Below are 14,609 nucleotides of genomic sequence, written 5' to 3'. Positions count from 1 at the left end.
AATTTGTTCCCAATACCCAACCCCAGCGGGGTGCTGGGGAAGCAGCTGCGAGCCCCCAGCCCCTCCGGCCCTGCCCCGGCTCCTTCTCCGCCGGCTCCCAGGCACCGCGGCCCGAGCGCGCAGGGCGCGGAGCCGGGCACACTCGCTGAGCGGCCTCAATGGCTTCTCCACGCTGGATTTTTGAAGTTCAAGAGCGAAGCGGATCGCGGAGGCGAGCGCAGACCGAGGTGTGGGACAGGCGCTCCGCTCCGGTCCCTCCCCGCCGGCTGCAGCGCACTCGGGTGCCCCGGGCGCCACACCGCCTTCTCCTCATCCGCGACACGGAGCCCGCGCCCAGCCCGGACACCGCCGGCGGGGACAGCGCCGGACGCCGGGCGGGAGGCGGAGCGGCGGCCGCAGGGCTCAGCCCGTGCCCGTGCCCGGCGCGCGGCACCGACGCCGCTCCGCTCCCGGCCCCGCCCGCGCGCCCCGTGACGTCAGCCGTGACGCCGGGGGGCGGTGCTGGCGGCCCGCGTGGGCGCTGACGCGGCGGCGGCGGGCGGGCCGGCGGCAGGTGAGGCGCGGCGAGCGGGCAGCCCCGGGTGGGTGCCCCGAGCTGATGGCTGAGAGCGGATCCTGTGCCCGGGGCTCGGCCGAGGAGTCTCGGCCCGGCCTGGGCTCGTCTTTCCCTTCCGGCCGGTCCCCGACGGGTCTCCAGGCCCAGCCTGGGCACCCAGGCCCTGCACCCAGGCCCTGGGCACCCAGGCCACTGACAGCCGGGCCCAGCCGGGGTGGCCAGGCCCAGGCGGCTCCGTCGGTCCTGTGGAGGGCTGGGGGAGGTTTTTGGCCCAGGTGGGCAGGAGCATCTCACTTACGAGGAGATACGGTGAGAGCTGGGCCTGTTCAGTCTGGAGAAGACTGAGAGGGGATCTCATCAATGCATATGAGTATTTTAAAGGCGGGTGCAAGAGGATGGTACCAGGCCCTTTTTGGTGGTGCCCAGTGGCAGGACGAGGAACAATGGTCATAAACTAAAACTCAAGAAGTTCCACCTCGACGTGAGGAAGAACTTCTTTACGTTGAGGGTAGCAGAGCACTGAACAGGCTGCCCAGGGATGCCTCAGTGTCTCCTTCCCTGGAGACATTCAAAACCCACCTGGATGTGTTCCTGTGTCACCTGCTCCAGGTGACCCTGCTTTGGCAGGGGGTTGGACTGGACCAGATGTCCTTTCCAACCCTAACAATTCTGCCATTCTGTTTGGTGAATTTGGGGTGCTGCAGATAATGTGGAGAGGGGACAAGCGATGGGTCTTGTGCCTTAGTGTGTGGTTGCTTGGGCAGTGAGTGCTTGGGCTGCCCTGTGTGCAGCCAGTCCAGGCCAGAGAGGTCTGGCTTTGAGGTGGTGCTGCTGGCTCCTGACTATGCAAGCTACTGTGCTTATTTTGAGCAAGAGTATTCATTAAAGAGAAAGCGGAGAGGAAATTATCACAAGGATGAGCGTATCTGAAGAAAGCATGACGTAAACACTCAGGGTGGTCTGATACAGCAGCCAAAGGCACACTCAGCTGTAGCCAGACCTCCTGGCCTTGCCTCCCTTCCCCACTGTGGCACTGACACACACCCTGATACGGTGGGCCTGGTGGCCCTGGCCGTCGCTGGCGCCTGTGCTGCAGCAGCCCATCGCTATGTGTGCGTGTGGGAGGCAGGAGGACGTGTCTGGTTCCTCTGGCAGCATTTTCGTGGTTGCTCTTTGTCCCATGTGTCTGATGGAGATGCTGTCCAGGCAGGATCTGGTCTGGGCTCTTGGAGAACTGCCTCCTGCAGTCTGAGTGAGGTGTAGATAATATATGTCTAGACAGTGACAGATTTTGGGATCCAGCTCTGACTCTCGTCATGCTACAGTGATACTTTGCATGTTACTCCTGCTCTGCCTTAATTTCCCCATCTGTGAAATGAGTGGCCTCTGACAGAATGACTGAGAAAACAAATTGGCATAAACCAGCACACACTTGCAAGATTTAATCATAAATCTTGACCAGCAAATGCCTGGCCCTTGACGTTCCCTGTTCCCTCATGGTTCACCCTCAATGGGTCTCTAATCTTACCACCAAGAATGCAGTGTTAATGCATTTTCAGCTTATTGCTGGGGGATGAGAATGTTTTATGGGAGGGCAAAGTTTGTTGGCCACTTCAGTTTTGCCCTTTGCTTTCTCAGGCACAGTGGAGCTTATGAAGGCCAAGCAAAGAGCTGGATGGTATTTTGTGTGAGCAGAGACAAGTGGCATCCAGACACGGGGAACTGCAGAGACAGGTAACAAGGGAGCATGATACCTTTGAAAAAGATAGGGCAGGAAATGGGACTGGTTCTTGTAGTGCTACAGCCACTGCCTTAATTTCAGCTGTGTTTGGTTTTAATCACTGGACTGATTAAATAGTGATAGAAATAATGACAGAGAAACTGTTTTAACTTTGTAGAGGCTTGTAATTAAGATTTATAGGGGTGACCAGACTAAATGACTACCAAATATCTCTGAGAAAACAGCTTCTATTTCTCTGGAAACTGAAGACAATTTTTATTGTAAAACTCGTGGAGGATATTTTCAAAGCCATTTCTTATAATGTGGGGGTTATCCAAAATAGAAGCCCTTAATATGGGTTTTGTTGCTAATCTACTTTAGTTGTGTTTTTAATATTGCGAGCAAATCTTTCAACAGTGAGAGTACTTTTTAAATTTTTTTTTTGTCCTTGAGAGAATCTCATCTTGCTAAGAAAACCATGGCTTGTCAGCAAGGAGCTTTATTAAAAGGCAAAGCCTTGTCATGCCTTGCCTATTTATATGAGACTTTTAGACTCCTGGAGACAAAGCACAGGCCAAGAAAGGAAGCTGTGTCCTTATGAGTTTGTAGAAAGAGATTCTTTTCTGCTGGCTAGTCACTGTCGTTGCTCTCTCTCTTTTGTGTTTCACTCTATCTGAACATAAATCAGCAGCAATGTTATAGAGTGTTACAGCAGCTCTCTGTGGAGAGCAAACAGAAACAATCACAGTATTATAAAGCTCAGGGTAGCCTGCACACACTGTATAAAACAATGAAATTTGTCCTGGAAATAAGTCTGAGGTGTAATCCCCAGCAAAGGGACAAGTTACCAATTTGAGGATATAGTGTATGGTGCCTTTTGAGCTTGATTTGTTTATTGTGGTCTGGGTTTTAAAAGACAGTGTACCTGTGGGCAGAGTCAATCTCACACAAGTCTGGTGTGCTTTAAACTTCCTATGATGAGACATGTGAATGATGGTCTTGGGTTTTTTACACCTGAATGCATCAGATCTTGGTTCAGTTCCTGACTTGGTCACAGTACTGCTGCGTGACCTTGGTCAAATCATATCTTGTGAAATGGAGGCAGCTTTTCTGCCTTCCTGTTTAGATGGCAAACATCACAGGGCAGGGACTGTGCCTTATTGTCTTTTGCCATAAGACCGTAATGTCATGTGGGACTCCTGGTAGCTACTGAGGTGTAAATAGAATAAGTGCCTGGATAAGCAAAAAATGTTTGAGACTTGCATGCTGTTTGCTTCTCCCATCTATGACCTGTTTGTAGACATGGCTGTGAAATGAGCTGTGAAATTAACTGGTCAGAATGAAATACTTCATAGCATGGCCTTCAAGCAGCACATCACCTACCCACCTTGCCCTGGAAAGTGACAGGATTAAAGTTATAAGAGTTCTTAAAACTGTGAAAGGAGCGGGGAGAAAACCGGGAAGGGGATTATCCCACATTGGGTACCCTTTGGAGATGGGAGTGAAGAAAAAGATGGACAACTTCTGAAAAGGTTCAGGCTTCTTGATTTTCATAGTTATTCTTGCCAGGCATCCTCTGCAGCCAGCACGTGCCTCCCACTGCAGCCGTCTCTTGTGCCAGCACAGAAGCAGGGCCTGGTGCATCGCTGTGCCGGGTGCTCACAGCAGGTGCTGGCTGGTGAGGGTTTTGGGGGAGCACATTGAGAGGCTGGTGTTCACTGCAATGCCAGGCATATCCATTGCAGAAACACAGCCAGGGAGGTTGACTCGCCTGTGCCCTTGTTTTGCCCTCTGATCTGCTGTGTGCTATCCAGGCAGTGCCCCACCCCTGCCTGACACCAGCTGAGATCTGCAGAGCATTTGCCAAAGGTCTTTAGAGAACATTCCCAAAGCATCCTCAGTTGTCCTCTGGCAGTCACTTGTGAGAGCTCAATGGGCTGTTCCTCCTGTTACAGTTGTGTTCTTCCTAGGTGAACTAGCATGCAGCCCTGAGGTAAATGTGGCCAGTGAATGCATCCCTCTGAATGTCCTTGGGAGCAGATTTCTTTTGTCTGAGTTCATTCAGTCACCAGGTCACCATGAAACTCTCGGCTACAGTAAAATTTCTAAAAATTGCATTTATAGTTGGTCCATTTCTGAGTTCCTGACGTGCATGTCTTCCTCTCCCAGCAGCCTGTGCTCCTGTGGTGTATAAGCCACACCATCTGTGGCCCTAGAGAGAAAAGACTGAAAGTTTCTCTCAGTGCACTTCACAGGTGGGGCTGGTTCTGATCTGTGGGTACTTGGGACCATTCATATCCCATTCCAAGACCTTTCCTGGCTGTCATAGGGTATGCCTGAGGTGCTTTGGTTCCTGCTGCTGTCCACATGCAAAAAGGGGTTGACCAGTATGTTAAGCTTTCATGTATCACTACAGGGCATGCCATCCATCATTGGGTGAGAAAGATCCTTTCCAGGACAGGCCAGCTTTGATTCTCTGGCCTTAACCTGATTTCTTTTTCTCAAGAAATATGAATGAAGGGACAAGATAGGTCTGACAGGGATGATGTTGGCACAGTTGTCCTCAAGGGGAGTTTCCAGTGGGGATAGCCTCCTCCAGCCTGTGCATGTGAGTGACCTGGGATGGCTAGAGAAACACTGAAGTTTCATGCTTTGTTTTAGTTGCAGGTAGGAAGATGAGTCCAAAAATTACAACAGAGCTGCTGAAGCAACTGCGGCAGGTGATGAAGAATCCCAAGTATGTCCAGGAGCCTGTCCAAGCCTACATAGTGCCCTCTGGAGATGCCCACCAGGTATGGATGGATGCATTATGGGAATGGTCACACTTTCCTTCCCTGCAAAAAATAAAAGCCAGGTGTAACTAAAATCATCCTTTGTTCACTCGCTTTAATGGTGCTAGCATAAAATTCTGGGTAACCTGAGAAATATCAGATTGGAAAGCATTTCTGGGGTCTGTTCGGGAGACTGAGGTTTTTATCTTCTTGTAACAAATCAAAGTGCATGTTCCACCAACAGCTTTTCATCAGATTGTCTTCAGGGAGCTTACACTGCAGAAAAGGGATCTTGCCAGGGCACTTGCTGTGCCCATGCTGGCTATTGGGAAGATGGGGTTTACTCCAGGTGGAACAGGCCTTATCTGGGCTTTACTTTCCCCAGTAGCACCTCCTGATCAATACATACTCTCAAGCAAGGTAGCAAAGGTTTAGTTGCAGAGCTTTCTCTTTGCTTCATTCATTTCTTGGTGGAATTTGTTGCCTTATGCTAGACCCTTTCAGATCCCACAAGGAGGGGTCTGGAGGGGCAGGGAAGGACCAGGCCACAGTGACACTTCCCTTTCCATGCTGCTCTGCATCATGTTCTATGCACCAAAGACAGGAGGGAAGTCTGGCCCCAGGGTGGTAACCCATGACAGTAATTGTGCTGCTTCCACTGTTAAGAATTTTGTAGTCCGTGACATAAATTTTAAATTGCTCAGCTGCCTTTTACCTCCCCTGCTTGCTCATGTGCATGTTTCACTCTTCTATTCACTCTGTTAGGAGACCCAAGAACTGCTGAGGGTTTTTCCCTCCTTAGCCATTTTCAGGAAACAAAAGACCTGAAGCTTTACTGGCTCACACCCAAAGCTCCCTTTTACCCCAGGGTGCACAAGAGCAAAATGCAACTGAATCAGAACCTTTGCCCTTGACTTGGCACTGGGGTGAGCCAGGTCCAGACTTGCCTGTGCCCTGGGACCATATATGCAGCATCGTGTTTCCTCATAGGGAGGTCCAAACTTGGGCAGGTAGGGGTAAGGCGTTTTCTGCAGCTGCTATTGTCTGCTGCATTCCTGCCTCAAGCTGCCTCTGTCCATATATAACTCTGGTTTCATTTCACTAGACATTAAATGCTGTCATGTGAGTTGAAGAATGTGACCCTCAGGACTTCTGAGTTTTTCTGTTGCTTTCTTTTCCTTGACAGAGTGCAGTTAAGCAGAGAACCCCATGTTGCTATTTCCTGCCAGGCAAGTTGGTCAGGTTTCTCTGCAGAGGGAATCTATCTGAATGGAAACGATTACTAAAAACTGCCGATTCTGGTGCCTCCTGAATAGCTGGTGCAGGATTTTTTTCTGTGAGGGCTGGGAATTGAGGCAGTTTCTGCCAATGACAGAAACCTGTTGATCCCAGAACAGCCTTACTGATTCCAGGTAAATTGTGATGACCTGTGATTTGAAAACTTCTCCATGTTCCACGCAAGCGTTTGTTTCCTGTGTGCAAACAAGAACTTTACAGCCCTGCAGTCAGATTTTGCTCTTAGGCAGCTCCCTCCATGACTCAGAATAATTATAGCCAAGCGTTTGGTGGCCTAAGCCATTTCTTCCCCACAGCCCAAACAAGCTATGTATTGCTGTCCTTGCTTCTCTCGGCTATTCCTGAGGCTGTCCTGGCATCCACATCACAGAACTTGTCAACAAATAGGGCTTTCCATCCTGTGGTGTTGCCACAGGGTTTAGACTGGGGGAAGCTTTATTCGTTTCTGGGTTGCAAAGGAACCCCTGGATTGGACTGATGCTGATATACCCTGATGCTGCAACTTGCTGACTAATTTCTCTTTGTAACATTGGGAATGTTGATGAGCTGTGATTTCTGTGATGCTTTTAATATTGGTTTTCCTGCAATTTCCTAGATTATCATACTGCCAGGAGTCTTGCTACCAGTTGTATCCTTTGCTTTCCATGTTTAGTTGTGTAAGAAACTGAAAGACTTGCAGAGCTTCTCAAACACAGCTGGCTCTGACTCAGGCTTAACCAAGGCTGCCTTGGATTTGTGGCTCTTGCACTCAGCCTTGGATGTTGGCTGGCTGCTTTAATCTTTGAAATTTTTGATGCTGGTGATAAGAAGTTAGAGAAACAGACTCTTTCCTTGGGGACATGCGTGGTCCAGAGGCCGATGAGAAAGGAGGACAGTCCCAGCCAAAAGTGGAATGAAGCCCAAAGAGTCTCACTTCTTTTCATGCATGCTGGGTGTCTACAGGTGCCCAAGGATCATGAAGGGATGAAAAGCCATGTTTTTGGGAATGAGGCACCTAAGCCCTTTGTGGTTTGGTTGAAAATGTCTGTCAGAGGGATGTTGCAGTGGTAAAAAGCAGGATCCATTTTTATGTTGAGTCAGTGTGTGTTTACATTGAATCTGGAGTTTGTCCATATGGGACTATTCAGAGATTGGAAGAACTGCTTCTTAATGGGAGTGAATGATGTTTGGATTAGAGCTTGGGTTTGGAGCCAGGCACAGCTTAACTGTGGCTGGCTTCACCCTCCAGGCCTTTGAGGCCTCCAGACTCAAAACAAATTTGGTCAGGTTTGGCTGGTTTGCCACATGAAGAAAGCACCTGTCCAGCTTAGGGCCCCGTGTTTGGCTTGGCAGAGGTGCTGTCTTCTGCTCAGGGCTGGCTCCTCTAACACACACTTGTGCTGAGCTGAGGAATCAGCCGAATTATAAAGGAAGAGATGGTTTGTGCACAGGTTGCTCTGACCTGTTCCAGATCTTACCAATGCAGTTAGGTTTCTGGCAGTGAATACCTCCCTCTCTCCAGGTACACAGCAATGTTTGTTCTTTAATGACACCAGTGTTGTGCCTCTAAGGGTAGCCAGATGCAGTTTGCATTGCAGATCTTGGTTGACATTAGGCTAGAATGAGGTTCAACATGTTTACAGCACAACCATGCAGGCTCTGGGGATAAGCAGCACTGATTTTTTGGGGGTTCTTCCTGGCTTAGCTGAGGGGTTTTTGTGATGTAGCCCCCAGTTTTGTCTGTGTGACTGACAGGTGTGGTGAAAGGACTGAGGAAGGCCAGGTTGAAGGCCGTCAGAGCTGCAAGACAAGCCCCGGGGAAATACCTTGTTCTCACTGTGCTGTGGTCTGTGCTTTGTGTGGCATACACAGGTGTTCCCCATGTAATTTTAGCTTGTGCAAAACATGGGGTCATCTTTGCACAGTGGGGGTTCCTGCATGGAATAGAACAGGTGCGTGTGCAAGAATTCAGACTGACAGATGAATGAACTGTCTTTCCCTCCAGATCCCTGATACTCCCTTTTAAAGCCCTTCTGCCTCATTGTAAACTCTTAAAACACTCCCTGGATTTGTCTGTGAATGGGACAGCATGAGGTATGTCCATGCAGTCAAGGTCTTTGCTAATTTGGGTCAGCTTTTACCAGATCTAAAACTGATACACTTCTTTTCCTTTTGTATTTTTTAAAAATTGTTTTCATCCATTTCACTCTTCTGTGGTATTAACCCATGCTATGAATGTGAGGTTGCTTGTCTGCACAAGGAAACTAGTCTGTAGTCTCTGCTGTGTTGGTCAAGAGAAATGGAAAAGAAATCACTGGTCTGATCTGAGATGCACTTAAGTGATGTGATCCATGATGGGAAATTTCCAGTATCTCCTTCAGGCACTGGACCCTGGGAGATGGTGTCCCACCTTCAAGCTGGGAAGTGTCGGGATGGGGAGTCATAGCAGTCTAGGAAATGTTGGAATGAGGAATCCTCAGGTCCAGCATCGCTCTTGCCTTTGTGTTCTCTCCTGCGGCTCTGAGACAGGCAGTGGGTGATGCTTTAACAGGACTCCTAGAAACAGAGACTAGACAGGAGTAAGGGAATAAAAGTAGGTATTTATTTGAAAGGCCTTCAAAGGTACACCCTGGGGAGCCTGAAGCTATTCTCAAAATGGACCCCAAGATGGACAACAGGTCACGAGTTCGTCACCCTTTTATAGGTTTGGTTCATTTGCATATCAGGGTTAATTCTCCAATTAAAGCTTCAGTTTTCCCCTCAGCTTACCCCTGCTTTAGAGGCTCTTTGGTTTATACTTTTGGCCTAGGAAGGTCTTGGTGTCCTTGGAAAGCAGATCCAGAGAGGCTTTGTTGTGTCTACGTAGCATGAGAGAGTAGAAATTAACAGGCTACAAGAAACTTTCAGAGTTACACACTAAGCATTGTAGAATTTGAAAAATATAAACGTTAAAACCTAAGGCATCATGGGGAAACAGACACTTGATTCTGTTCTCTCAACAACTTCGTCCTCTCTGTCTGCTGATGCCTTTGTCATTATTGGTGACAATGTGCTGTGTGGGGTTGAGGGATCCACTCCATCAGCTAGAGCTGTGCTGAGGGCAGTCCTCCCTTCCCAAGGTGGGTATCCCAGCCTCCCTCCTCCCTACAGCTGCTGAGCATGTCACAGCCCTGTGGGGCTGGACAAGAAAAGGCACAGGAAACTAACTGGGTCATAGAGGAGGGCACGCATGGTCTCCATATCCCCCTCCTTTCTGACAGCTTTCACTAGTGTTTGGATAAAATAGAGGATTTCTTTGGACTGTATACCAGAAATCTTCCTTGGCAACTGGGAGCAAAACCCACTCAACGAGATCCTCTTTCGGGCTGTGAGATTTACTGTCCCAAGGTTCAACTTCAAAATGTTAGTGGGGAATGGTTGGTTGGCTTCTCCCAGGAAGGGAGAGACATGGCTGTTGTGGAAGGGATTTGATCATGGCGTGATTTGGAGCAGAAATAAAGGGTTGGTCCCAGGTGCTGTAATTTGTGCTGCTCACTCCCTCCCTCCTGTGCTTTGAACTCTCTGTCTTCTTTAGAACAATGAAGAGTAACAGATTTGAAGGGAGTATTTTTTAACAATCAGGTGATTCTATCACAGTAGAGACTAAAACCATCTGAGAATCGGGCTGTGATTTCTTAGCTCAGTTCCTAAGATGCTTCTTTTGCCCCAGCACAGCTGGGTGCAGAGACACTTTATGGGCAGAGAAACAGACTTGTTTTTCAGACCATTTGTAAGGTACAAATCCAGGGGTTTTGCAGCTCACACGTCAGTGCTGTCAGCCTGGATTAAGCTGATTTGCTGATTTGCACTAGTTCATTAACAGGCCTACTCAGCAGTTCTGACCTACAAACTTGCGAGAATGGAATCCCATAAAAAAGGCATGTGGGCCATGTGAAGGTACAGTTGTTCTTTTAGTTTTGGCAGTTCCTGTTAATATCAGGTGTCTGTGCATTCTCAGGCTCTTCTACAACATTCTGAAAAGATGTGTCCAGAAGCACAGGTTTGGGATGAAGGTGGACTAATAGCCTTTGATTCCCTCTCATCCATCAAACCATGGTCTGGTGGTTTTGGCTGTAGTCAGTTTTGAGTAGGCAAGGAAGAAGTGAGAGGATCAGTATCTATTTATGAGAGGTCCCAAGGGTTAAATTTTTTACAGTCTTACCACCTTGATGATTTTCTTTCAATGTCACAATTGCAGAAAAAAAGGTCTTAAAGGAATTCTTATAAATGCCAGTGAGGGGACTTCACTGGAGATAGTGAATTTTACAGATTTTAGGTGCTGATTACTCTGGTCTCCGAGATCAGGGGGTGCTTCTGGTTTCCCTTCCCTTCACATTGCAGACCTGATTTATTTGTTGCCCAAAGGGGAGGTTGAGTGTGAAATAAACGTCTGCAAATCCTGAAGCACTTCAGTGTTTACAGATATTTGTGGGAGAAAAGTGCTGCAGCTTAAAAAACCCCCACCAGTTGAACATAAATACAGTATAATCACAGTGGAGTAGAGCCCAGGAATTTTTAACTCATTTTGTTCTCTCTGTGGTGTCCTTTAGGAGAAAAAGCTTATCAAAGTATTTGTCATCAGCTGATTGTTTTTTTTTCCCTGCTGCTATAAATAATTGCTGCCTCTTTTGTTTTCTAGAGTGAGTACATTGCACCCTGTGATTGCAGAAGGGCATTCATCTCTGGATTTGATGGCTCTGCAGGTACCTTTCCAGAACTTGGGTTCTTGCATAATTCTCCTCTAAAGAAACAGTTCCATTCATGGCATAGAGGCAGGATGGAAAAGAAAATCTATCCAGCTTGTTTGGACTGTTTTATTCCCATTTCAGCATCTGCAGAACTGTGTCTTGGCTAACCGCTGGAATTATGTAATATCAGCGGAATAACAAGTTTTCAGAAAATGTTCAACCCCTAAATGAACCTCTCGTAAAGGAAAATCCTGTTAACTCTTTAATGTGGTGCTTGTAACCTGCGGTCATTTCTTTTGATGTGCAGCCAGTATGAACAGATTTTTACGTTGCCCGTTCGGGCTGGGTGAGTAGTGGATGGACTTTAGCTGGCCTTTCTGTTTAAACAGAGCCAGGGCCAGAAACTCTGCATTTGGAAAATGCACTGTGGAAAAGTTTGCTTATCTTGCCGAGACAGGATGTTTTCTTGGCTGTAGGATGGGTCTGTGTTTCAAGAGACCTAATTTTTACCCTAGCTGTATCCTAAGCTGTGCAAATTACTCTGCTCTGTGGTTGTTGGAAAGTCACTTTAGTCTACTGAAGTTTTTTTCCCCCTCTAATTGTATATCAGTTTAATAAATACTGGTACTTCTGTTTGGAGGGTCTATTCATCAGTTCCTATGAGCTCTGGGACCTCATTTGGAAGGTGATAAATCCAGGGCTGTGGGCTGCTGTTAATGGCTCACATGAATCCTGTATTAATTTTGCCCTTTCTGTGTGACTTCTTCATAACCTTCCTCTCTAATTTGTGCCCTTGTTATGTACTTGGAAGGTCTGTTCCCAGCCTAATGCTCAGCAAATCAGTGAGTTTTCACACAGGGACTCACCTTGTGTTTCTTGCTTCATCTTTTCAGGCTGAAGCAACTTAAAATGGGGTTGGTGTTGGGAGAATTTGGTAGAAGACAATGAGTTAATAATTGGAAACTCTGCTCTGCTAATCTGGGCATCAGTTTTTGGTGACAGAGAGTATGGTCAAGATGCAGTCTCCAAAGACTTGGATTCACTTTCAGTTTGTGCCATGGTTTGTTCTGTTTTATATTGTCAAGGGCAAGGCAGCTTGAGTGCCTTGCTGCGGTGTCACTGCTCCTCAGCTGTCTGCTTGCATCCCTCCATCTGGAGTCAGTGGAATGGGACAGACAATGAAACCAGCAGAAGTTTGTAGTCATGTTTCCTGTTCAGCCATCTCTGCTAGAACTGTAACATTTAGGAAAGGGGTGCAGCTGACAGCTGGGAGTGACACCCATGTCTGCAGGCTGGTATCAGCTGATTCTTGTGGGTGGCCAGAGCCCAGGCTTCCTCCCCAGAAGAGTTTGGGATGGAGTTCAGGGATGTACAGTATGTGTCTTACTGTGACAAGAGCCAAGCGGAGACCACAGTCTCTGTTACAGTATGTTTGGAAAGCCCCATTTACCCAGTTCCACTGTCTGGCTGAGATTTGCTTAAGTTGAGTTCATCTGAGGCAGTTCATTAAGGTGCATCTGTGTGCATACTGTCTCCAACAGGGTTTAGAAGGTCACAGAACAGGGGCAACAGTGAATGTCTCCACTGAAACAGGAATAGCTTTTGAACAGTGATCAGAGGTGCCTTTTAGGGAATTGGGGTGAATTTTAAACACTGTCCCTGCTGTCTGTGTCTCTGCATGGTGGCAGCCCAGCCTGAATCACCCCTCCTTTCTGCCTCCCTGCCTAGGTACCGCCATAGTCACTGAGCAGCACGCAGCCATGTGGACTGATGGACGCTACTTCCTGCAAGCTGCACATCAAATGGATAACAACTGGACACTCATGAAAATGGGTATGCAGGAGCCTGGGATACTTCTCCATTGATCAGTGGAGAACAGTCCCTTTGCACATGTACAGCTTGAGCCCTAGGGATATATCCCATCATTCAGGGACTTAGGGACATCCTGGATACACTGCTTCTGCTTTAGTGTCCTGTGAAGACTCTTGTCTGTGGGTCTAAACATTCATTAGTAGATATATCTGATGCATTAGCTTGGACTTTTTGTATAGTGTTGGAATGTTTCAATGTGACTACTTATTTGAACTTTTTCTTTTAAATCCTTGAAGGTCTGAAAGATACACCAACTCAGGAGGATTGGCTAGTGAGTGTCCTCCCAGAAGGCTCGAAGGTGGGAGTGGACCCTTTCATTATTCCAGCAGGTTGGTTTTACTCTGTTTTTAACTCTGGGTTGGGCAACTAGATTTTGCTTCCTTGCTTCTCTGGCTGAGCTGTTGTGTGGTGATGTGCAGCTAACCATGTTTCAGATGTAGTGGTGGTTAAACTGTTACGCAAAACAGGTTAGATTTTGGTTTAGCTATGTATCACAAGAGTTCCACAGCAGTACATTGACTCCAAAACACAAGGGATGAAACTTGCTTTCTAGGCTTGCAGTGACTTTACCTGAAAAGCAGAATCCTGATCACCAGTTTTTGTCTGTGCTTTGGCTTGTTGTGGGCACTTCAGTACAAGGGTGCTGAATGCCTTGGCCAGCATGTGAGCAAGAACACCCAGGCAAAATTCTTGCTGCTACTCCTGCTTGGTGGTCTTGGGATCTCTGCAGCGTTCCCTATAGGAAGCACAGGGAGAGGTATCATTTATATCATAGTATCCATCTATTCATGCTTCAAATCATGAGGCCCAGTGCAAAGGTCACTGGAGGCTAGGGGAGATAATTTGTTTGTTCAGATGGACTAAGAACCTGTCTCATGGCTGTGTGGAAGCAACTCTCATCTTGTCTAGCTTAGATCTAGCATGGTTCTGCACTGGGGGAGAGGACACCCTTAGGGCAGCTTCTGCCATGGCTTCTTCCAGAGACTTCTGTCTCTCAGCTGGAGCAGTTCTTCTTCAGCTCAAGGATGAGGCTACAGGACTGTGAGGTTCTGTACCTGCCACTGGCTGTTGTGGCGTGTTTGTGGAACTGTAACCGCAGTAAAAGCGAAGTAATTTTGCTTTCTTTTTTGAGGGAATGGGAATAAAGCAGGGCTGGAAGGAAAGGAGAAGACTCTGATTCTTGAGTTTGACCTCTGTGAACATATGTTGTTGAACATACGTGTGTTCCTTAAAGCCACCACTCTTGACTTTCTTCCCTTTGGCAGACCAGTGGAAGAGAATGTCCAAAGTCTTGAGAAGTGCTGGCCACGACCTTGTGCCTGTCAAAGAAAACCTGATTGATACAATCTGGACAGATTGTCCTCAACGCCCCTGCAAGCCTCTCATCACGCTTGACCTGAGTTACACAGGTGAGAGGCTTAACTCCCAACAGACATGGGTTGTTCCTATTGGCCCTGTCCCCTTTTGCTTTTCTCTTACAAAGGAGAGAGAAAAACAGTACTGCAGCACAATGTGGTCTCTGTGAATAGGTCAAGAAGGTGATCAGACCTTAGCTAATGAGTCCTCTGTCCTCAAAACTTCAAATAACCATTTGCTAGAAGTTAGGTAACTTCAAAACAAATCCATGGGCATCTAGAGGGCAGCTCCTTTGAGATAGTTCCTATCAGTTACTAGAAAGGAGTGAGGAG

At 47.7% G+C, this 14,609-nt stretch overlaps 1 protein-coding gene across 1 annotated transcript in view; it reads left to right on the top strand.

Moving 5' to 3' along the window:
- Positions 1-515: 515 nt before the first annotated feature.
- The window catches only part of XPNPEP1 (X-prolyl aminopeptidase 1), a 31,529-nt gene continuing 17,435 nt past the window's right edge, over positions 516-14,609 (top strand). Inside the window, exons 1-7 of the mRNA XM_082285890.1 lie at positions 516-553; positions 2,195-2,290; positions 4,938-5,068; positions 11,001-11,064; positions 12,778-12,882; positions 13,158-13,250; positions 14,187-14,330. Of these exons, the coding sequence (XP_082142016.1) occupies positions 4,952-5,068; positions 11,001-11,064; positions 12,778-12,882; positions 13,158-13,250; positions 14,187-14,330 (523 nt within the window). The 5' untranslated portion in view covers positions 516-553; positions 2,195-2,290; positions 4,938-4,951. The remainder of the gene's footprint in view (positions 554-2,194; positions 2,291-4,937; positions 5,069-11,000; positions 11,065-12,777; positions 12,883-13,157; positions 13,251-14,186; positions 14,331-14,609) is intronic.

This window comes from Coloeus monedula (assembly GCF_965178545.1).
Source record: "Coloeus monedula genome assembly, chromosome: 8".
NCBI lineage: Eukaryota > Metazoa > Chordata > Aves > Passeriformes > Corvidae > Coloeus > Coloeus monedula.
Note: the sequence above shows the minus strand (reverse complement) of the source record. Positions and strands in the feature narration are given on the sequence as shown.